The sequence below is a fragment of the Anser cygnoides genome, chromosome 8 (genome assembly GCF_040182565.1).
Source record: "Anser cygnoides isolate HZ-2024a breed goose chromosome 8, Taihu_goose_T2T_genome, whole genome shotgun sequence".
In the NCBI taxonomy this organism is placed as follows: Eukaryota; Metazoa; Chordata; class Aves; order Anseriformes; family Anatidae; genus Anser; species Anser cygnoides.
In genome coordinates, this window is record NC_089880.1 from 27,804,310 (window position 1) to 27,829,821 (window position 25,512).

General features: G+C 43.6%; 1 protein-coding gene across 6 annotated transcripts in view; it reads right to left on the reverse strand.

Annotated features, from left to right (window-relative positions):
* The window catches only part of LRP8 (LDL receptor related protein 8), a 171,286-nt gene that overhangs the window by 55,805 nt on the left and 89,969 nt on the right, over window positions 1-25,512 (reverse strand). For all 6 annotated transcript variants that reach the window (XM_048061916.2, XM_048061915.2, XM_048061917.2 and 3 more), the window contains one exon: window positions 11,277-11,399. In XM_048061916.2, coding sequence (XP_047917873.2) covers window positions 11,277-11,399 — 123 coding nt within the window. The remainder of the gene's footprint in view (window positions 1-11,276; window positions 11,400-25,512) is intronic.

The window sequence follows — 25,512 nt, forward strand, 5'->3', positions numbered from 1 at the left end:
TCCATCGTAAAAGAGATTATGGCTGCAAAAGTGCTTCTTATCAACAGGGAAACTAAAGCCACAAAAGGTCCCCAGATGAGCAAACATAATTAAACCTGCAAAGATGAGTGATAAAAACTGTAGAAAGAAAAAAACGTACAGGTCTTCAGGAAACTGCCAGAATTCATTGTAAAATGCTTTTTCCTGCTACCTGAAATCCGTACCTTATTCACTTCAAAATGAAAAGGTTCCCTAAGTATGCTGCAACATTGGGATTTCACCTGGTGTCTGCTATCACAGCATCTCCTGTCTGCTCTGTCAAAGGACAGAGCATACAGACAGCACCCAGGACTTTCCAAAAATTCACACTGTGAAGGCATACGGTGTCACACTGCGTTACACTATCTCCAGCATCCACAGCAGCTGAAAGGAAATCATTCTGCAGCAGTGCTGGTATCATCTGCACGGCCACACAGAGACAATTGCTTCATCAAGATCACCAATCTCATACCAAATGACGATATTGCTTTTCCACACTAAGGTGACAACTTTTCTGAGGTGGTGAAGATATCATGAAATGAATTCCTCTGCTCAAAGGGACCAATAAAACATGAAGAACTCAGGGCAGAAAAAGGGTTCAGTAGACAAATGTATACTTAATGATGTCTAAGATGTCCTTGCTCTTAAATACCTTTATATGTGCAAACAGAAAGAAATTCTGCTAAGGCCCCGCTGCTATTTAAATAATTGTGTTTCTCAGAGGGAACATTTCATCTTTTCTACACACACAAAGAAACCCCCACCTATTTTCTTTTTCAGAGAATGGAACAGACAGCTTAGATGGCATTTTAATTGAATTTGTTCAGGCTGTTGCACAAGAATAGTGGTGTGTAGACCTGTGGCTGAGAAAAAAAAAGGCGCTCCCTTACCATCTATACCCTCCCTTCATTACAAATAGTCCTGCTGGTTCACACAACTCAGCTCCAAGTTTGAGTCTTGCAACATATCTAGATGCAGGAACTGAAGCAGAAACATATAAATTCTAGCAGGATTCAGTAATGTAATTACCATTTCTCATTCACATTCCATACAGTGCCAAAATACCTGCTGAAATGCTTGAATGGCATACCGTTACTTTATGTGTACGTGCACTTCTAAATACATGTGTATAGTTTTACATGATTTTGTTTTATTGCCCAGACAATGACTAGAAATTGCTGACTGTCAAACACGCTAGACATGCTTCTCACCTTACAAAAAAAGGGAGAAGCATGGTTTATGTTCATGCTAAAATGACTAGTATTTACAAGCTGTATCATAAAGCAGAGAATTCATATCTGTAGAACCAAAGTCTTGTAGAACTTGTAGGCACTCAAATGGCATGGTAAGATGACTAGTGAGCAGTATAAGCCCGAAAAATGGTGTGATAACTGGCATTAGTGCATTCATATGAGAACACGTAAGCATGTGTGCTCTAACAAAGTTACTGAGCTACGGCCTCTGGTATTTTAATACAAAGGGTGCTTAACATGGTTCAGTATGTTAAAATCCAGGACTGAAGGGGTGAGCTGAAATCTATCACTCTGCAAACAGCCAGTGAATAGTGTCCCTAGATAGGAAGCCAGAAGCTCTTGCTACAGCAAAGCCCTGATGAAGGCTCTCAGCAGCTACGGACACCCACTGCACTCTACAAACGCACAGGGGGAAGGCCACATGGCCCTCACACGTGCAGGCAGTGCTGGCAGTGACCACGCCTCAACCTCGAGCACAATATCCCTGAAAACATTTCAGAGAACTGAAAATCTCCAGTGCAAGGTTCAAGTTACATAAATTATCTACCAACGCATGCAAAGGCTGCATATTAAACAAGTCTTAATCATGATCCTAATCCTCAAGGAAACAGGATAGAGTATCACGAGACCCTTATTAAAACTGCAGATGATTTCAGTGGGAGCTTGTCCTGAATGTAAACATGATCCTACAACTCTATAAACAAAGATAGGAAAACTGTCTATTAAGTAAAAGTGGTGGAATTAGGAATCACAGCTTCAATGTACAATAAATCCATTATAGTATTAAACCATAAGCCATTTAAATGTGAAAAATGTTAGACAATGTCACTTCATTTTCACTTCTTAAAATATTTTCCTCACACCATAATTCACCCACTTAAGAAATGGAAAAGGGTTGCTTTCTGTGCCCCTACAGCACAATACTGCTTCATTCAGTTAGCAAAATATTTCAGTTCTCAAATTATGACTTGCTTTTGATTCCCAGAAATGATTTTCTTCTCACTTCAGTCATAGTTGGTAAGCCAATCATTATTTAAAAAAATAAAAATATGTATATATATATATGTATGTATATAAACGTAAAAATCAGGTAATCTGAATTTCAGAAAGCAAGCAGGAAGAGAATGGAAAAAACGAAAGCACTGGGCAATGAAAACCTGTCTGAGTATTTCTGAAAATCTCTTCAGTTTCTACTAGTTCAATATTTATGGCTGTTAAACAATTACACGTAGAGGGCTTTACATGCTCACCTTTCATTTTCCTGCTCTTCTCTCCTATTGAAATAAATGCAAGATTAATTATAGCCATAAAAAGGCAGCATCAAACCTTTTTATGACCATTTCTGTTTATGAACTGCAAGAACACATTAGACCAACAGGAAAAATATTTAAATGCCAGCATTTAAATCTTCATAACAGTCAGCTAACGAAAGCTCAGAGTCAATCTGAAGTACATAAACACTGCAAATGCCAAAGCTTGCAATGCCACATGAAAAAGTGACTTTCTTGCAAGGTAACATTGCTTAAGGAAAGGATGACAAAAACATCAGAAAAGACTTAACAAGTATTTTCTATCGTTTATCCTATTGGTCTAGACCATCTGAAAAGGTCACTTCTGAGATATAAGCTCTAACCACCTCCCCTTAAAGGAAGAATATGTTTTGTTTTTGACGAGATTACTTCAAGCTTTTTAGCATTGGTAGAACTGCAGCACAATCATTACCTACTGTAAATTAATTTACATCTCTAGGTAAGTAAATGCTAAGACCACCAAAGCCATGTAATCATTAAAAAGAAGATATAACTCACTGCCCAAGAGCCACACATAGTTATCCCACTACTGGGGATAAACAGCCAGGTTTGCTGAATTTCCTTTGATGTAAAAGGATAATTTCATGCTTCAATAAAAGGAACAGGATGCAGGAAAAGCTGGATTTGGTTCCTCACCTTGTCAAAGATTTCTTGTGTTAGTCCCTACAGTTTTGTGTTCTTTGGGATATTGAGGTCAGTTCAGGGTTGCTCAACAAGGATCCTCTTGGAGGCAGCATTCAAAGCAGCTACGATGATCAAGGAACCAGAGGCACTTGTGAAGGAAGTATACACTGGCTGAGATAAGATGATTAAAGCAGGAGTGAAGGTACTTCTATGAAAATTTGAAGAGTTACATGCACTTAGGATAAAAAGGACTTTTAAAAATCTGCACTAGACTGTAAGACGCAATCTGCAGGGAACTACTGGTCTTCTAACAAGTCTTGTCCATATCTAGAGTGTTGTTAAACACGACCACAGAAGAAAATGTTTAAGTCTGAAACCTTCTAAGTAGACCCAAAAGTTAAGTAGCATACAAAAGATGTAAAATATTTTTAAATTATGTGTTGGATGTGATAAAGCTTTCACAGAGACTAGTGAACAATGCAAAAACTGTACCCTAGTTATAGAATTGTGCTACTTCCAATTTTCCAACAAAACAACGAGAGACTAAGCACAAGCAGAGGCTGAGAACTGCATTTGTTCAGCCATCAGAAGAGGAAGCTAAATGAAGATTTTATTGCTGCCTTCAACTGTGAAATAGGAAGGGACTACAGAAGATGAAATCAGACTCTTCTTGGACATGCAAAGTGACACATGCTGCAACAAAGCAAATTCTGGTGAAATCTAAGGATTTTTTCATTAATAAAGGTGGCCAAACATGAGGACAGGGACACATTTTGAAGAGGGGGCTGGACTAGATGATCCCCAGAGGTCCCTTCTAACTTAAATTATTCTATGACTTCATGAAAAGATGACTATGGGGAATTTTCATTTTATTCTGATATTATTTATTTTGATAAATTTGACCACTTTGGCAAACCAAAGCTTTCATCATAAGCCCTACAACCTCAGCCTGGACATCTGGAAAACCACACTACCTCATCACCAGGAGGATCCTGTAGCTCTAGAAGTGTTCCCATATCCTGTACCTTATGCTGTATTTGTTTTACAGAGGTGGCTGAAACCTGGGACGTGGTCCTCAGCTGCTGTAGTTCAGCAGTGCTCCCATGGGCCCACCACATCGCAGGGGAACAGAGACCAGACCATCTAAGCTGCTTTATTTTATGCTGGCAATAGCCAGTTAGCGTAGCTGGGGTACTGTAAAAATGAACACCTGTACACTTGACATTAACATTACTTTAATCTCCTGAATGATCTGTACCAAGTTCATCCAACAGAATAATCTTTAATTTATGCATTCCACTGCATTTGCAATTCCCCACCATCATATCACAATGTGTACAAAGATCTGCTCTTCATGTTGGAAAAAAAAAAAACCCTTCCTATTTCTGCCCCAGGTCCGAAAACTTGGTATCTGGCTGCGCCTGGATGATTTGACCTAGTTTGTTTGTGTGTTTTTTTTTTTTTAATTATTTTTTCATTTCTCTGTTTGAAGTTGTTGACCCAGTGTTTGTGATGGCCTGAGCGAGACAATCCATCCTTCTTCAGATAAATAAATACTCAAAGGGCATGGAAGAGTTGATTAAGTCACTTTCCAGAAATGCACGGTAATGCAACTGAACTCAGCCAGACATTCAGGAGATCTAGGTCAAAGATGAACAATATGGCCATAATTTTGGAGTAAATGGGGAGTTAGGAGAGAGGAGTGTGCATTTTGAGGTGAGCAATATTGTCTGCGATAGCAAATGCAGAATTTTGCTTTCATGCAACTTAATAGAAAATGAGGACCACTACATGCTGATCACCATTACAAGAGATCAGCATACACAGCAGCAGCACACAAAGTGCTTAGGATCCTGGAAAACACCCATTAAAAATAAAACTGTCAAGTTTGGATACATCTCCCAGCATGACTCGTGACACGTACTTCAAAACAAGAAGGGCTGCACGAACTGGTACTGTATTTCAAACCAACATTCACGGTTTGATTTTATATTCCATTTCCATTAAAAATCTATTTCTAAGACTGCTGCTTATTAAACCTGACCTACTAAACCATTCCTTATTACATGCAATCTGAATTCAGGTCTCCCCTTTTCTTTTTCTCCCTCATCACATCCTCCTGTACCATTCTGTAAAATAATTTCTGCTCCTAGCTAGGAGAATGTCACATATCTGATAAAGAAATAAGAAGTGGTGAGTTTATGCTGCCTGCATTCCTCGATCTCATTATATATACAATGTCCTAAGGCAAGAGTTTGCCAGCTCAGATTTTCACTTGCTCTTTCCCTTTAATTTGTGTTCCCCTCAGTGCTGTTACTGTTTGTTAGCATTTGTTTTTGTTTTTCCTCTAGAGATTTTTTTTTTAAGTTAAATAATCAACTTCAGAGGCAAATCTATTTTTTTTTTCCTGTAAGAAAGGAGAATGATTCAATACCTGGGTTGGAACAGTATTAGGTGGATAACATCCATTTCGATAGAGGTCTCTTAGCTTGGCAAGAAGAATGACTTCCCTTCCTCCTGCCTCAGCTTCACAAAACTGGATAGGGAAATAGCGAGGAATCCTTTCCTATGCATAAGCAAAGCCTGTGCAGCACAGCAGGGGCTGCACTGCTGCTCTAGGGTGGTCACTGAGTCCCACTGGGTTGCTTCTAGTGAGATTAATGAAAAAATACACCCGGGGCTCCAGCTTGGCAGGCTGTCCAGCGGGACAGTATGCGTAGCCCACCAGAGATCTCCTCGCAGCTGGCAGAGGTACGCTGCTGCATAACCTCGCAGCAAACAATTAGAAGATCCTCAGGCGTTCAAGCCTGCTCTGAGGTCAAAACGTTTTGTGTATCTCAAAACAGCTGCTGGGGAGGTACGTGGGAGTCCCAGGCGCCTGGCTGAGAGGCACTAACTCCACTCCTACTACTTCCAGATACTCCGCTATCCTTTTTAATGCTTTGCAGGGAGCTCCTTGCATACTAACAAGCTGGCACAGCAGAGATGAAATCCATTATCACTTCAGCACACCTTCCAATGATGGCAGTGTTGCACCTACTGTAGGTTTTCCTTCCTGTAGGCAGGGAGAAGCAGCAATGGCTTATGTTAAACAGAGGATACGCCTGCATCTCCCCTGGCTGTTTTCTTGGTACGTATCCTGCAAGGCCAAAGTGGTTCATTTGCTTTACACACATGCAGCCAACCTTTCCTGAACTGAGGCCTCCTGAAAGTTAGACAGTCGCTGAATCTAACAAGGCTTCGTCAAGGAAGACCTGGCTGGAAGGTGACATGCCAATGTACTAACCCTTCCCGTTCCCCACCAGGAGCTGTGGCACTGCACAGCTAAATGGCATTTCTTTGTTCTACATCTCACCCAGCAACCCATTTCTTTTCACTTCTTATGTCTCCCAAAATAACTTTCCTCTCTTTAATATTAAATTCCTCCTCCTCCTCCCTCCCCCAGCCTCATTCGATGCAACCTCTTAAATTGTGAATTTTGTCCCTTCTGCCCTCTGCGGATAGCACTAATCGCTGAGTTCTCATGGTTTTGCTTCCCCTGATTTAGGGGCTCATTCTGTCTCCATACAAAAACAAACTAAACCAAAATAATAATCCAATTTTTTTCCCAATTTCTCCCATCATTATGTTCTAATGATGACTTCAGAAAGAGATCCAGCCCACAATATGTACATTAATAGATCAGCTCACAGAAAAGGGACACTATTTTTTGAAGCCTTAATATAAATTAAATGAAACAAAATAAATCCTGCAGTCAGATAATAGCACTGAAAACTGACAGATGGCAGAACACTGAGGTTTAGTGGTGATACTTGCTGTTACATGAATAATTCACTTGGACAAACCTATGGATGGTAAGACCATGTTTAGGGTAAGGATCTAGCTCACAGAAAAGATAAAGAAATGTAAACAGCTTTTTCTTTTTGTATTAACCCATTTCAAACCAAAACCCCAAATAACCACCTTCTCCAAAATCAACCCATGCTAGAAATTGATCAATCTTCATCTTGCACCAAAAGCCACAACAAGGAGAAGCCCTATAGATCCCATCAGTTGAGAAATCCAATGGGATATCCTTATAGCTACTGCTGTCAGCCACATTCAGTGGCTTGAAGAAAATGCTGTTAAAAAAATAATAAAATAAAATTGTATGGATAGCAGAAAAGACCCTGGACATTATAGGTTGAACAGAAGCCAAGCAAGCTGTGATGCCATTTTATCTACGGACATGAGACAGGTCATGCTGTCCTGAAAACCTGGGCATGGGTAACATTCCCAGAGAGGATATTGCTAGCTACAAAGCCAAGCAACTACAGCAATCTGGGAAACAGAAAAAGCCAGTAGCAAACTAAGTAGTTTTGCTTGTTTGTTTCTTGGGGGGCAGAGGTGGTATAGCTAAAAAAAAAATACAAAACACCACAAACTTTTATCTTTAACTAAGTATCTGTAACAAACAGAGAGCACACAAAGGGTATTAAAAAAGAAGGCACTACAAAAGCATCCAGAAAATAAAAAGCCATTTAGGATGTGGCTAGGTGCTGAGAGGAACTGCATTGTTTTGATCAGTCAGCATTTTCAATGCTCTTAACCTCCCCAGCTCAAATGGGCTATGGACAATGTCCCAGTGCTGCATTAATCGAGGAATAAACCTGGAAACTGGCAGAGATGCTGGCAATTACGTGGCCTGTCCGAAAGCAATCGATTTTATAAAGCGGTTTGATCTTGCCAGAGGAAAGAAATCTCCATTTCCCAACCTGCCCCTTCCCTAGGGAAACTCCACAGCGCAGACTCCTCCAAAGGGCTGTGCTGCATTTCTGAACAGGAAAATGAGACCGTCGTAGGGGCCTACAGTCATTTCTCAACCAGAGGGAGAAAGTTCAGCCTTGCTTTCATCAGGGAGGAAAAAAAAGATAGGATTGGAGGGAAGGACCATCTATATAAAGTCTTTCAGACTGCCCAGTATACATGCTGCCTCTCACCAGATTTTCTGCCTGCCATTACAGCTTCTTCCTTGCCCTGATAGGGCATTTACACTTACAAAAAGCCAGGGCTTTTACTTTGAAGGTACATGTTAAAAGCAAAGCATAATGCTCCAGTTTTTGCTTAACAGTCCAAGTTTACACTCACTGCTGTCTTGACCAGTGGCAGTAGGAAGATCTGCAAACATATGTGAATTAACCTCACAACCAGCACAGGGCTTATGCATTATCAGGTTGATTCTGGTTCCTTACAGAGCAGATCGGATCAGCCTTTGAGATGACACGTACTCTGACAAGGATATAAAACATCTGGGAAGAACGTCCTTACCATGCAAATTAAAGCCTATTGCTATCAACAGCCATAAGATTAAAAGTACTTGATCTTCAACTGATTAAGTGTGAACCTCAGATCTGAATAATCCTATAAAACAAGTGAAGTTCCAAAACTCCAGTTGCAGATACTTTTAAGATTAGAAAGCAAGCTTTTAACTGGTACAGAAAGAAACGTTGGCTTCTCTTGTGAGCCAGCCACAAGTCAGATGTAGGTTTGTACTAAGTATCCTATGAACTTTGAGACTGAGATCTTGCATCCATCACACAAATTCATAACAAAAATTAAATATCTTATGCTGAGACAAAGCATGGCAAATCTGCTTAAGACAGCTATACACAAATGAAAGGAAGAAGGAAAGTATAATTCAAACTACCCTTAGCCGGGCACTCTAACAGTGCAGAGAACTGGCTGGCACAATGGGAGAACATTACTGAGTAAAATCAGACCAGTTCAACGTGTGCTGGAGGCCCTGCTCAGTGATAAAAGAGTCAGCTTTATCTTCCGTTGTTGAAAACTGGGACTGTGGGTCAGGACCATCTTGTTCCAGATGGGAAAAACATGCAACAGCCAAGTCCTAAGTGACTACTTCATCGGTAACAGAGAGGGCCAGAGCTTCAGAAGGCTCTGGTTTCAACAGAGAAAAGCTCTCACTCATGCCAATTTTACCTAAAAGCCCAGAGACCCTTCCTGACTCGTAGATAGACGTTATCTTCTATGAAGAAAAATGCCATAGCTATAGGTCATAATTACATGTCATAGTCTTTGACCTGCTTTGAAAACTCTTATATAAAAACAAAACAAACCACCACCAAACCAACCAAACCAAATCAAGAAGTGGCCCATTCAGGTACTGTCACTTTCACAACAAATTCTTGATCGACCTGCTGCAGCACTCTGCGACATGGGACCAGATTTCTCCCTGCATCAAGGTGACACTGGCCTACTCCCATTAGCAGCAGGAAGACATTTCAAGGGCCATCATTCTCCTGATACTATTTGAAGAGAAGAACCACTGCAGAAATGCAGACTTCAGTCTCTTAGTAGGTTTCAAGCAGAAAATCACACAAAACTGAACAAATGATTTTCCTCTCAGGAGGGCAGTCCCATACTGTACCAATCAAATGCTCAGGTCAAGTACCCTTTACAATACTTAAGTTTTAAAGATGATTTCCCCAGAGAAAGAACATAAGTGGGGGGAAATTGGAAGGTGAAATGACTACAAAAAGGAATGAAAGATGATCAAGAAAAATCATCGGGGAACTTAACACTGCATGGTCCACACCCCATCCATGCTATGGCCTCTGACAAGAGATTTACAGACATTGACTACAGGGAACGGAGCTGCTTAGTTATGCAGCCCCTCTCCACGCAATCAGGTAGTGGAAACAGCATTAATAAGGCAGCTCTTGACTAAGGATGATGCGGGGTGAAAGACCACCAGTTACAGTACATAAATATGTTAATGCAGTTACTGAGGTAATTTTTTCTGTAGCCTGTATATGGCTGCAAAAATGATTCCATTCATTTTATGCAAAAGAGAAGCTCGTTTATCTTTCTTAATTAGGGAGAACTAGTACTAGGATCACAAGAAAAAAAAAAGCATAGTTATTTGTGAAGCCCTCTATGTGCCACATTCTGGTGAAGCCCAATAAAACACTTCCCCCAGCACTGCTTCTGACTCGTGGGAATATATTTGTGAAGTACATGACTGGAAATTCAATAGAATGGCTTGTTTAAATTTCCTGGTCTGCCCAAGAAAAAATCTGCAGATGTAAGCAAGCACACAAATAAAAGTTTACATAATAGCTAACGTTTTCATTAAAATATTCCTGGGATTCCCTTCAACTCAGCACCAGACGACCCTCCACAGTTCCAGAAAACAGAGAGTGGATGGGCCTCCTCAGAGAGTGAAAAGAACAAGATTAAATGATCTACATAAAAATCAAGCATGTCCTTTTACTTACTGAACCAAGATATTTTAAAAAGGTGTTACCTGCACCAAACTTCTGTTATATTTACCCTCAGCTTTAGTTATTTTACATTGTTCATCTTTAATCTGTTACTTTTTTCTTCATTTGTTCTCCAAGGCAAAAAAACAACCAAACAAAAAAACCAACAAACCCACCCACAAAGCTCCAAGATTGCAAAGTTTCTCTGTAAAGACAGAAGTGCTGTCTGCAGTGATGAATCCCAAGATGCCACCATGCAAAATGCTGCAAATCTGGGTTTCCAAAAGGCCTGATCCCAGGTGCACAGATTTCATGGTGTTTGATTCTGACCTTATATGACTCATATGCAGCCTTACGGACTATTAAGTGCATACTCCAGGGAGGAATGGTACACCTTGTGGGTATAGGACTAAATAATAGCTTCTGATCCACCTTGGTGCTCTTAGCTCTTAGAAGTGTTCTCTTTAGTGAGCAGATTCATCATGAATCTTCACGCACCACTGCTGATCATGAGCCCTACAACCAGACAAACTGTAATAGAGATAGAAATGTTTTCAATTCTATTACAAAAAGAAATACACACTGTAAAGTTCTACGTGTATCATTGTCTGGAAAACTGGTACATTTGAGCATTTAGAAGCCATCTAATTCGAATGACCCAAACCTTTTGTCTCTTTTATTTCTGTTATAAGAGAAGCAAAAGTTTTAACATCATCCTGCAAGTGTTAGGAATAATACCTTCGATTTCATAACACTCTATGCTTTGGTAAAACAATGTGTCAGAGAAACACATTTTTTGTGCTACTCACTGCATGCTGCTTCTGACTCATCTGACCCATCAGGACATTCTTCTTCCCCGTCACATTTCCACCTGGCTGGGATGCAGTGGCCGTTGTCACAAGTGAAATCTGACTCAGCACAAGTTTTCTTTGCTGCAAGAAAAAAAAAAAAGGATGTGAATATAAGCAGAGTAGAACACCTTTGTTGCAACCAATCCCACCAAGAACAATAGCGAATTCCCTGTATCAAGGATTCATTTCACATTCATCATTGCCCCTCCATGATGGAGTCAGACAGGTATCAAAGGTGAGTGTTAATCCTCTCTAAAACTCTTATCTATCCTTTACTTAAAACAGATCCAACTCTTTTCTGTCTTCTTCCAAGCAGTCAAAAACCAGGGATGCTTTTTATCAAGATAAATATCTAGGGTTTTTACTACAAAATGCTGCTGCCTATATGGAACTGAAAGTGTGCTACATTATTTACAGACAGCTAAGACAAACAAGTCTTGCCTTCGGAGTACTACAATCTAAGTAACAATGTTTTCATCTATGCAGCCTATTCATGGCTTTTTTCAGTATATCTGTCACCATAGCAGATGATCATAAAGCACTCCTTCAAACAATAAAAAACCATTTCATTAAATGTCAACCACTCGATGCTCTTTGCTTTGCTTGCATTAATTTAGGGTGTTAAAAAGATGCAAGGCATGAGCTCAAGCAATTAACAGGTCTGTTCCTCTGTGCCGGTGGCACAGCGCACCGTGCCCTGTAAGACACATGAACATCTTTTCACTGCAGCAGAAAGCAAGCAGCCTGCAGATATCTGGCCAGTTTGGTTCTTGGCCTCAGTGCCCATGCGGTCACCAGTCACTCACTGCCTTTTGCAATGGTGACTTTAATTGCTTTTCTATGAGGAACTGGACCAAACAGCCCATCAATCGACCTGTCAATTTATATAGGAAGTGGTGGCAGGGAGAAGATTTGTTTCTTCCCTCTGCAAAGCTGCTCACAGCCTAATAGGATCACAGGTAGTAAAGGACCCCAGGAGGTCATCTAGTCCAACCTCCTGCTCAAGACAGGGCCAGCCTAAGGTGAGACCAGGTTACTCAGGGCTTCACTCACCCTGGTCTTAAAAACCTCCCAGGATGGAGGTAGCACAACCTCCCTGGGCAATCTGCTCCACCACTTGACTGTCCTCACGGTGAGGTTTGAGCTGGATACCTATTTCTATAGAAGTCATGTGTATGCATCATAGCTTCGTCAGTATTTCTTCCAGCAAACATTTTCAAAGCATTAAACACTACAAATAACCCTCCAGGGTTTGATTTTTTGATTTTATTTTATTTTTTCAGCTGTTGTCAGGGAGGGAGCTGCATTAAATACAGGTCACGTGCCTATGGAGGAAACGAGGGGCATTGCTGTGTGAGGTGCTGGAGAGGTTTACACGGCTGAAGCCAAGCATTCATTTTCTAATACACGAAACATGCAGCTTTCCTGAACAAGCATCCAGCAGGAAAACACTGCAGAACATCATGAAGCAGCTGTACAATCTCTCAGGATGCACTTCATAAAGAGAACACACATTTACTCCCCTTCCGCTGCTAAATGAGCCAGAGTCTGAATAAAATGGACGATCTGCCCTTCAGTCTTTCAGAACCAGATATTGTGAACTAATACTGAGAAAAAAACGTAGAGGTCAAGTGTTTTACAAGAGATCAGTCATAGTAAGAAACCAGTTTGATCTTCCTGAGACATTGCACACCCGTTATCAGAGGGAACAGACCTCCTGAACACCTCCAGATAGAAAACCTGAACTTGTACCATTGGCTATCAAGGGTCACTTCTGATGTATTTAATGAGAGTTTAATTCAATTAATCTGACACACGTAATGGTCAGAAGCTCAGAGCAGATACTGAGGGGATATGCATGTATAAGAAAAGTCAGCGCACCCGTGCCTGCCGTGAAGCTGACCAGGTGAAGTGCCAGCAGCTGCTGTTAGGGGAAGGCTGTGGCGCCTACAAATGAAGCAAGAGTGTCTTTACCCAGGAATCAGAGACTAGCATAACACTAGATATATAAGAAACTTCATTTTAAAGCATATTTAGTTTTATACTAGGTCTCTCATTACCATCAAGTCTTGCTTTTCATTAGAAATCTCTGTTCCACTGACTCATTCCCAAGAGGACCAGACAGCGACACAACTAGTTTTCCACCTCTGACTAAACCACCCTTTCCCCACCAGCCTAACGCTCTGACCTGTTATTCCAGGACATGTGGACGCAAGCGTGAGCGAGGGTCAGCAACAGAAAGGAGCGTAACAGGCATGCATCCCCTTCAACACGGCCAACCTGCTCGCACCAGATGGTGGCACTGATTGCTTTGTTCCCCTGACGCTGCTCTTGGGCAGCGCAATTAATAGATTGCCAGGATTCACAAAAGGGGGAGAAACGCATTACTGACAGTCCCAGGGCGTCTTTCCGAGGGTGTGAACGTGCTCCCTGAGTGCAGCTCCCCTTTGCAAAATGCTGTGTATAGCCCCATCTGCAGCGGCCCAACCACAGAGAGAGGGGTCAGCCCTGTCCACATGCCCACCGAAGGTGGGACAGGCCCGTGCCAGATCCATCAGCAGGATAAAAGCACATTTGGTCCTTTGTTTGAACCTAAACTGTCTGATCTCCCAAAAGAGCATGATTAAGGGGTGGGGGGAAGCCCTCAAGCCTTTCTGCGATCATTATATTTATGTCTATCGTTTCTTATTTTACTGCTTTTATATTTTAAACAATATATTTTGTTACTGTCATTACTACTCTCCAATGCATCAGGTCATGGCCCCCCAGACTGTCTTAATTAAAATAAACTCTGCTTTGCGTTGCAAACAGCATCCCAGATTATTAAAAGTATGATAATACTGAAGTCCTGTCTCATTTCTCACCTCTAATGCAGAACTGGAATCACTTTATTTTCAACCAGATTCACCTTCTGGCACTCAGTCCTCATGTCTCTGGGATCACAACACAGGCAGGGAGCAGTTAATTAAAATATCAGCTCTCTGTCATTTTCTTCCTTTTCTTTTTCACATCCGATAACCTTTTCTATTAATCTCCCATGTTATACACCTTCCTTCTATCAATTCTCTATTAAAAATTCATTGAGGCTTACACCATAAATTGTCAGCGGTGCATTAAAATGTAAAATAAATAAATACCTCCCTTTTAGATAATGGGGAGGACACAGGTTCATGTTATGGTTTCACCTGGCTCAGAAATAGCCAAGCAAAATTAATTGTTCCCCCGAGACCTCTTTCCTTTGCTGTAAGCAGCACACAGCTCCGCTCACATCTCTTCAAAATGAACATAAACAAACAAGAGTAACTAGTCACAGCTTCCCCGTGCCTCTGCTCCTTGGGGGGCAAACTGATACCTGGAACAAGAAAAGAGAAGGCTACTGAAGCATACACAGAGCCTTTCATCTTCTCCACTGCTCGGATACACGGAGTGACACCAAAGAGACTGCATTTCTTTTGACTTTCGCTTGATTTGCCTTCGGTACCTGCTTTTCCTTCCTCACATCTGCAGCCGGACAGATACGGCAGGAGCTCCCGGGTGGAAGTCAGTGCCTGGGTGCCCACAGGGCTCGGCCTCCAGGCGGCTGAGCGCTGGTTCGGGCAGCTTGCCAAAGGAAAGCTGGCTTTGAAGGAATTCTTTCCTGCTTCTCTTCTCCCAAGAAGAGAGACAAGAGAGGAAACGAAGCCATGACAGAAACACAACGTAACACACTGAATTTTAAACAAAATTGCATCAGACCAACACGGTCCCTCATTTTGCAAAAATGTCTTTTTCTTTTCCATTACTCACATTTCTTATCCTGAACTGCAGGTAAGGATTTAGGATTAGAGCAAATTAAAAAGAGAAATTGAGGAGGCTGGTTTAGAATATGAACATTTACTGAAGGAATTCATCAAAAAAAGAAAAAGTGATCACTGTATGACTGGAGGAAATAAATATAGACTGAAAAGAACAAATCTTGTACTGGCAAGGAGCAGGGTCTGGATGATCTTAAATGTGATTTCTGACTTCACTTCAAAAATACCTGAAAGGTCAAATCCCTGACTCTAAAGCCAAACAGGTAACACTAATTTAAGGGGCCCAGGATACTTTCATCTTCTTTCCAATAAAACCGAAATCCTCTCTCCCAAAGCCATCATCCACTTCACTTCTTGTATTGGTTCTAGAGGCTTTATAGGACAGGAACATCTTTACACTAAGTCTTTATGAGACACCAGTTCCTCAGTCATTCAGTTCCAGTTCATTCCCCCTGGTTATTCCTCTTTTGCACATCTCTAATACTAAGCAATGTACCACACCACTGAAGTTTTTGTTCACTTGTTGGCTTGTTTTGCTGCTCCTAATTTTCCCAAACCAGCACAGCTGAAGAGAAGAGTGAAAGTATTTCATCGCTCATCATCAACAGCCCTGCAAGCAAAGGTGTAGCTGTTGAACAGCAGCAGTGATGTAAAAGCACATACAACCTGCCTGTAAAAGGACAGTTAATTTTTAGATGAAGGGTCGTTCAAACTCCGGGCTGTGCATTCAAACAGGAAGCCTGGCTGGTGAGAGTGTTCTCGGGTGTTAACCCAAGGAGACCCTGCGGGCTGTGTCTTACCCCTCACTAACCGCTGGCCAATTTCCACCACATCTGAAAAGAGGCAAGGGGAGTGAAAATTGAAAAAGTCTGCGCCTACAAGTTTCATAGACCTGGTAGCTGAGCAGAGAACAATCAAAATTACAGCCCCGCAGGGGGAGATGAGGGCAGAACATGGCCGCTGCCTGTCCTGCTGGCAGCGGCCTGCCGGGGTGGTTCTGCTCCCGCACCTCATACCAAGTGCAGCTCTACTGCAGAGGGAAGAAGGTGATTAGGGATTAAAAACATTCAAAACCCCCAGACACCAAGACCACTGAAAACTTTGGTTTCGCTTGTTCTGCTGCCCTCGTTCCTTTACACAGATCCTGCTCTTATTCTACTTTTGAATCAACAGCAGACTGCCCGTCAGCTGGGCTCTTCTCCTCTGCAGCCAGTATTCAGCCTTTTTGTGGAAAATGTTTTCACCCAAGCTGCTGTAAACATAGAATAAAATGCCATCCAATGAAAATTTTGCAGCGAATCTTCTGCAGAAGTAAATAGTGCAGCCCTGTGAGAAAGGGAAGTTGATAGTAGGCCAGAAAGAGAAATTTAAATTCATAAAACAGGGTTTCAATTCATGCTGGGAAACTTCAATAGCAACTTTGATCAGAGGCTTATCAGAGGCGCTGACAAGACCCCATGTGAGCAGAGAAGCAGCATGACACGAGTTCAGGGGCTCACCACAGCCCTGTGCCATCGCTTGGCCCCAAGAGGTGCCAACGGCAGCTTGAGTGTGAGGTAAGCCGCGAGGTGGCTCTGCCCAGAACAGCACGCACTGTTATTAGGGCTCACTGCCCTTTGTAAGGATCTCAATTAATTCAGTATCAGTGAGAGGAATTCACCTCAGTTGAACCATTTGCTTGTCTGAATTAAGTTTTTTGCTTACCAAGAAAAAGGTATCCAGCTCGAGAGACACTCTGGGATACCCAACACTTGTCAGTGAGCAGATGCCTTCGGTTTATAATTCAGTCCACTCCTGACCGCAAACACAGGTACACGGCATTGCAGATGACACTCCCAGAGAAGAATTTCCAGGGATACAATATTTTTTATGTTTTAACATGTGAAGTGGAGCTCACTGCAAGCCTCATGTGTACCCCAAACCCAGAAAAAAATCAGCAGGAGAATGAGCACTTTGTAGTGCCCCTGCCCTTCTAAATAATCATCATCGTTATCCTGAGGTATTGATCCCCAAACCTCTCACCAGGCTGTATACCCAAACGATGTCTAACTGTCGTAAGGAGATTTGAAAATCCTAACCCACGTCTTACAGCACTGTGGCCTGAATACTCTCAAGTCCTGCTGTAGACTCAAGCGGCATTGAGTTCACACAGGAGGACCGTAACAGTGCGTGCACGGCAATCCACCTCGGTATGGTCTCCTGGTGGTAGCGGGTGGGCAAACAGCGGCCCCGTCCCTGCCCAACCCCACCAGCAACACCCCTGTCATGGCTGCGGAGTAGGCTGCAAGTGGCCCAGGAGCACTCGGCCGGCCCTCGCTGCCAGCCCCTTGGCACACGAAATCCCAGAACACGTTGCTTCACTGTCACAAAATGGCACGAGATAAGATCCAGGAGCTGAAATGTCAGGATATCCTCGCGGACTGTTGGATCTTTTTGGTTTTCAGACAACTAAGGACACCTTGAAGTAATGAAAGGGAATATTTAACCAATCTGAATTGGCCACTTTTTTTTGACGCTGCCATCTCAGCAGGCAGTTAGGTTTATAAAGCAAGATGAATCAGATCACCTCAAACAGCCGACACTCTGACACAGACCACATTCCCTTTGATACCCCACATGAAACCCATTTAAAGCATCTTCTCCCTGCGATCCCCGAACCAACCAGAGCAAACGGTGACCAACCGCCAGGGGTGCAGCCGGAGGCTTTGGGACTCCTTGACGCCCGCGTTACAGGAACCAAGTCAGAAACATGCAGCTGCTGAGGCTAAGCTCGCCTCTCTGATCAACCAAATCAGATTAATTAGATTAAAAAGGCATAGGTGTCACCTGGGATTTTCACTGCTATCAAAGGTACCAACTTTGTGCATTTTAAATGGTAACATGTACACTCTGATTTCAAATTCTTTAAGTACGTTTTTACATTCACCATCGAGTTTAATGGGAGGAAAATGGCAGCACCTAATTGCTAGCTGTGAAAAGCTATGGAAAACACAGAATGCTACAATTGTATTTTGTCCTTATGTATGACAGTAAAGTGACATCAACAAACTACATGACTTCGTTGCTGTAATCACTGTAAAACCCTGAAAATCTTTTCCCCAACCTTTCCTCAGGTCACCGCCAGCATTTCAGACTTCAAGAAGGGGCTGTAAGCTCAGAAGTTCCTCTGCTTCTTTCCAGAAGATACACACATTGGTCTAACAAATGCAGTATTTATCCCTACAAACTGTTTCACTAGTAGTTAAAGTGGCAATTAAACTTTCTGTTAGTAATTCCAGAAGTGATTTCCAAGCACAACATTACCCACAGATTGCTGTGCTTCTTTGAGGGCATTCAAGATCTATATGGCATACAGCTCGGGCATGCCAGGCAAGTTCTCCTTGGGAGTTTGAAGGCTTCCACAGGGCTTGGGCTTCATCTGGGGGAGCTTTGTGGCTGGGAAAGAACCTGAGAGCTGCCTGGTTTCACAGGAACATCCACTACCTGAGATTGTCCTTTAGCTTTCTAAGTTTTCATTTTATTTTTTATGATCCATATGCAAAGCTCCAGTGGTCTTTTAAACTGTACAAAAACAAGTTTTGTGACAGTTTTCTCACTGTTCAGAAGCCCACACTACCTCAGTGTTCAAGTCTCTGGGGTTTAAAGGAAAAAAGGCAAACCAAAACCAAGCTACCAATCTCTCCCCCCATTCTACCTGTAAAGTGGAAAATCGTGCTTCTGTTGAGGGAGGGTCAGATTTTCCTTCCAATATCTTCTATACAACCCCAGCCTTGCTCAGAAACAGGCTGACAGCCCCACCAGGCTGCAGTCACCTCTGGATGCCATCAGGCAGCCTCACCGCAACGTGGCCGGCTGGCAGGTGAGGTATTGTACCTGCCGTTCGTGTGGCACCATGCCCACCAACAGGACCTCACAGACGCTCGTCCTCATGCTGCAGCATGAGTGACAAGGATGCTGGCAAGTGTACAGACACGGTCAGGCTTCAGAAAATGTTGGTTTTTATTACAACAAAGATTACGTTAGGTAGCACTGCTCAAAGGACTATCAGAAAGCTTGCTCCTCTTGCTTATGAGAGCAGAGAACATGACATGGAAAAGACGTGCACATCCTCAGTTACAGGGACACTGAGCCATTAAATGACAGGCCAAAAGTCATGCAGGAATCCTGCAGCATAGCCAAGGAGCTGACCCACGTCTTTCAGCTATGTCTGCTAGTGGAGTATCTCCAGCCCAAGACAAAATTCCCTCTTTACAGAGAAAAGTAACAGCCATGGTTCTGAGCGGAAGTCGAGGGTGTTTCCAGAACTCCACCCAGCTGCAGTCAGGACCTCTTCAAAGGATTTGGTATGCTCCGAGTTACCACTTTGTTTCCAACTATTTCTTTGACTAAAGCTCATCTGGACTGACTGGCTGTCAGAAGCGCCAGCTTTGTCTGCTGCTCTGGCTTTTGTTTTGCCTGCTTTTAACAAGCAGCAAAATACTGTTGCAAGACACAAGATCCTCGGTGGCACCTGTGTGTGTTATTTCACAACGAAGGCCATTTGCAAATTCCCCGAGACATTTCACATTTTTCTGTCTGCCCATTTCTGGGAATTAAACATTAGGGGCCCTGCTTTACACCCTGATGAAAAACCACCGAAGTCCATGAATAATTATTGGCCTCACTGATCTCTGCACAAAATTGGGCGCAGATGTTTTTATGACACTCTATGATGTGTGTTCTTAATGTAGGTTTTATAACCCTCAGCCTAAGTCAGTTATGTGCCTCAAGGAGGCACCAATAAATATAGCTGTTTTACAGGACAGCCACAGAGATGTGAAAATGTTCCTAGACAGAAAGGTGAAAACAGTAAAAACAAACAACCAAACAACCAAAAAACTACCCCATGCAACTCCCCAGACTCTGAAGCTTTGGGAGTGATCACAAGTGTTGGACTCTGCCAGGTTGATCCCGTGGCCCCTGGTGCTTGAAAACCCTTGACACCCCCAAATTATTAACGGCTATCACTCTCCATAGAGAGGTTAGCATAAGGCATTTCTGGAGATCTTCAACCCCTGGCTGCACGTTTGCCACTTTGCTGCTGGAGTTTGCCCCTGCACAGCTCTGTGTGCGTTTTGCAGCCCTGGCTGCTCAGCGAGCTTGGGCCGCAGCAGCAGCAAGCCCCAATGCCAGGAGCAGCGGTGACTCCAGCAGGCACCTCTGCCACTGAAAGCACAGCAGTGCAATCACGCACTGGGTGTCCCCAAAATTTCAGAAATTTCCTTAAAACAAACAAACAAACACACACAACAGAAGAAATACATACCATTTAAGCCCTATTTTACAGGACTTGGTGTGGGTCCAGGCTGCATACTGTTACTGTGTGGAAAAACAGTAACCTGATATTTACACCTGCACGCTCAGTGTTTGCAAGCGCCGTAAAACACACACATATGACACTCCTATGAACAAGCATTATACATTCCCAAAACGTGTTAATTGCTAGCAGCCCAGATATCTGACCTGTGATATAGATTACCCAAATCTAATGACACAGTGAAAACACTGCAGAATTCAATGCAAAACTCACAAACCATAACAACCCAAAGGAAAAAAAAAAGAAAAAATAAAGTGAAGGCTCTTGAACAGTCAGATCAATGACCTAAATCCCACACTCAAAGCCTCAATCATCTCAGAAGCAAAATGATCCCTTCTGCTTGCAGGAAACGAGGAGAGGGAGCACGAGAAGAGCAACAGGTCTGGAGTAACGGAGAAAGCATCGCTGCCTCGGTGCACAAATTGTGGTGGGTGGGTGGCTGGCAGGGAAAAGCTGCGCAGGAGATGCTGCTGCTGTGGGAATTACACCTGTAGCAACAACTGAGGCTGCTGCTCTGCCGCCAACAGCTGGGGAAATAAAGCAGGTACTTTGCTTGGTACTTCTGCTGTGTTTATTTACTAGAAGCGGATCACGTTTTATGACACTTCTGCACACGATCCAGTTGCCTAAAATTGGATCAATGTTTGCTCTTTTTCCTCTCTCCCTACTTCAATCAATAAGTTGCACAATTAAAAAAAAACAACAAATACTCTATACAGTTAGAAAAACCCACACACCATGTCTTACCTCTCAGAAAGGCTACAATACTCTAATTAAAATACCCGGTGCACAGTCTTGGAAGAATAAATAGTCGATAACAGTGAAAGGAGAAAGGAATTTTCTAAAGACTTCATCCAGCATTTTCAGCTTTCTCCTCTTTTTGTTTTGTGTCTAAGCAAAATCATGCCAGTTCTAGGAGTAAAAAAAAGATTCCTAAGACAATAAAAAAAAAGTTTCTCTTTCTGAACATGCATTCGTTGTCTTGAACTCTTTAACCACTTCAGAGAGTAAATATAGAAATGGAAAATGAAAAGTAATAAACAGTATGTCACAGATGAAAAAAGACATTAAAAAATGTATGTCATAATACACGTTACTTGTGTCATACCAATAGGAATGGTATAGGAACCTGAATTAAGTGGACAGCAACACATCAGGACATCCAGGATGATAAAAAATAATGTAGGCCCCAACTCTTAATGTTCAGACAGCCCAGAGCCACAGATGTGCGCGGGTGCTCCCTGGGCACATCCCTGGGCAGACACCTTTTCTACAGCTCTGTGCTACCTGCTCTCTAAAGACAACGAATCGCATCTGAGACTCCGGATTACTAATTCACCAGGAATTTCACCTTTTAAGAGCACTGAATCACAGCTCTAGGAATTGTAGGGAATCACACACAAAAGCATTTCTGCAAACGTCTCCAAAGCCAGCATCGTTTCAGACTGAACAGCAGGTTCATCCTCTGATCCAAGTCTGTTACGGCGGAACGGTGCCAAACAAACGTCTATTAATATTCTGCCAGGAAGCACGAGCGGATGGGCTCTTACATTGCTTGAAGTGAAGTGGTCAGGTCAGGAGTTGGCCATCGGTCACGCCGGTCCCCCGTTCAAGCACAAACCTCTTCACCCATCATCGCCTGCTGTCAAACGCTTTTGTGCATCGCAATATTAAATACGAGTGCCCCGGGGATGGGAAATGAATGGGCACAACATGGAAATTATGATGCGTGCAGCACTGCCCTTTAACCTGTTAACAAGTATGACCAAGCTCGCTTATTCTGGGCTCTCTAATAATCATCAAGGCAAGAAGACATCAACAGCTACTGTCACACTGACAGGGCCTTCAATGGCAAGCAGGGTTCAGAGGTCCACAGGAAACACAAGAAGGCTTTGTCTTTTGATGGGAAGAACAAAGCTACCATGTGGTACAGAATCACACATGCAATTAGTCAGGAAAGTTAATTCAGCAGAAGCAGATGGTGGAACCAATGTCAACACTTTCCGTGGGCACATTTCCCTTTACTCTGGGGCTGCTGTGAACTGAGGTCATGGGGGAGCGGCAGGCAGCTTGCTGGTGACCCGGGCCACACCACTGACCATCGTCACCCTTCGTCTGAGGCACCCACCTGCTCTCACCTCGACTGCGGTAGCTCCCAGCTCTCAGACACCTCCTCCCCTCCAAGTCCACAAGGCAGCATTAACCTCAGTGCGCCCAGAAGGAAACCAAGGCAAGGAGACAGCTTTGATCCTGGTCCTGCTGGGAGATGCTGACTGGGAAAGGAATTAAAAACACTTTATGTGGCCCTCACACTGAGCCTCCCCTCTTTTTGCTCGATTCGCCAGCCAGTGAGATGCCAGCTGCCACACGAAGCACTCCCACAGCCCGGCGATGGCTCACATCGCTCTGAACCGCTCTACCCATCTGCAAGGAGCAGCTGCTCCTCCCTCCGCTTCTCACCCACCAGCCCTGCAGCTCGGCAAGCACGGGACAGGGCTGAAAGGCTTCTTGTTCACTGCTGATCGTGCTGAATGCACAGAAAGTGTAAAACTCAAACCACAAGAACCACACAAAGAAATGCAATATGGGAGACCCTGTGATTTGTGTGACTTGGAGGTAACAGCTTTCAGACCACGTCAGCTCTGCTGTTCTTGCCGGCCGGTGCCGCGCAGCTCCCTTGCCCTGTGCCTCGTGGACGTCAGTGGTACCCAGGTGAGGACGGCCGGAGCCTTCCGCTAAGTCATTTGATTAAAACAAAAAGAACAACCAGCAGTCAGACAAACCACACGTACGCTCCAATCACTACAGCTGCCAAATTCTGCGGCCCTCAGTCTGATCTCATTTTCTTCAGAGCTCCTGGCAACCCCTTAATTAAAACGCATTATTTACAGCTTCCAGGGGCTCCAAACCAGGGGACGCGCTTGCTGGAATTTATGCGATTACGTGCAGTTGGTCCTGGCGACAGGCTCCATCCTGCTCTCGCACGCCCCCCCGCTCCCACGCAGCCGCCCCCATCCCCATGGTCCGTCTGTCCATCCGTCCGTCCGCGCAGCGCTCGGCTGCCATGGAAATGAGCAGGAGGCCACAAAGGAGCGGCGAGACGCTCGCCGGAGATGGAGGAGTCGCGAGGCGATGGGGCAGGAAGGCCAAGACAAAGAGGAGCCAATTTGCCCGCTGCCTCTGCACACAAACAGCCATCCCCCTTGTGCAAGGAGGTGCTGATGAAGAGATTTCCCCCGCTGGAGAAAAGCAAAGCCCCTTCCAGCCGAGAGTAACCAGGCTAGGTGGATGGAGCCTCCTGCCTTCGGTCCAGCGCAGTCCATCATTAGTGGTTTGGGGTTATACATCAGTAACGAGGTGAGCCACAGCCAGAAGCAAACCCAGAGGAAGCGTGGTTTAACTTATTTAATGAGCAATCCCATGCCACTCGTACGGCAGCACCAGCTGCAGACAGATCCTCTCCACGTTCAGGAGGAGTTTTTCTTTTTCTACTCCATTATTAAGCAGTCACACTCATCAGCAATTCCCGAGACTTTGTGGGAAGAAAGCATTTTAAAACATACATTAGAAGGTATGACTGACAAGCATAAAGTCTGCAGTTCAAAGACAGGTTTCCGAAGGTGTTTTATGAGAATAAAGGAAATGAAGTTCTGTGGAACCAGGAACTTTTCACTGCTTAAGGAGTCCCACATGAACGCTGCCAAAAGATCAAGTACCACAAGCCCAAGACATCCACACGATCCTCACAATGCTTCCTACTACTTTTTTCCATGTGTTTCTCACAATTTTATTTATTTTTATGAGGGCACTGACTTACCTGTGTCTTTAATGAGACATTAAAAGGAAAAACCTCTGCAAAAGCAAGCCACTATCAAAGCCTAACAGCTTTCTTCCAGCAATGCAAAAGTGGATTTGGGGCATATTCTCCTGTGGTTCATTCACAATAGGAAAGAAAGGAAAAAGCAGAGAACACTTGCATGATGCAGAAGCAGCTCTGCAGATTTTAGGCTGTAATTCCCAACACCCAGCCCGCCTGCACCGTGCCCTCAGCTGGTGTGCAAAGGCTTATCTGCTCTGCTTGCTGTAGTCACTCTGACTCAGATTAGCTCTAAAAGCTTCTTTTGCTGTAATGTATTGCAATAGTGCTTTGGCATTATTTAACACAGAAGTTTCTGTCATTTTTTAATTATCTTGAAGCCTGCTACATCACTTAGACTGGCAATACCATGCGGCTACTGCAGCAGTGCCGTGACTGATCCGACCAAAGCCCCAGCTAACCAGGACCCTCGAGGAACTAAAAGCAGCATCAGAAGCAAGAAGGGAAATTCAGGGGTGAGAACTTCACCTCCAGCACGAGGAATACTATCCCCAAGGTCAGCATGTCAGAAATTAAGGAACAATCAGAGAAATCATTTCGTACGTTCCTCCAAACTGCTGTAAGTAGCAGTGCAGGTACGACCCCGTAAAGGCTACAGCTACGAGGCAGAGATAAAAGGTCTCGTAACAAGCAAGCCCTGGCCAGCCCATCACCACCAGAACTGGGATGGGGGAGCACTATCAGAATGAAACTTCCCCTCTGCAAATGGTTTCCAGTCACCTAACTGTTACCAAGACGACTCCAGCGACCAGAATACCAATTACCTTCGGGGTACCACGGTAAACTCCAGCGCTGACCAGCCCTGCATGCAAATTTAAATCACAACCATTTAAGTGGCAACTGTGTAAACAGCAGAAACTATTAAACTATCACAGGAGTCAATGGCGCTATAGTCAGGAAAAATGTTACTGGAGGCGGCAACAAAACGGAGCAAAAGGAGGAGGAGACACAGACATAAAAAAGTTCAGCCTCGTAATTCACGAGTGCCAGGCAAGGGCTTCTCATTCCCTAGGAAACGTCACTTTTTCCTTTGACTTCTTCTTGTCCTGGATATCAACTGTAAACAAGTCCCAGTGTTGGGGCAAAGCTTTATGTGCAAGAAAGTCAGGCAGCTTTGGGGGCTGAGAGATGCCCAGGAATAAACCACGTTGGAACCATGCATCTCCA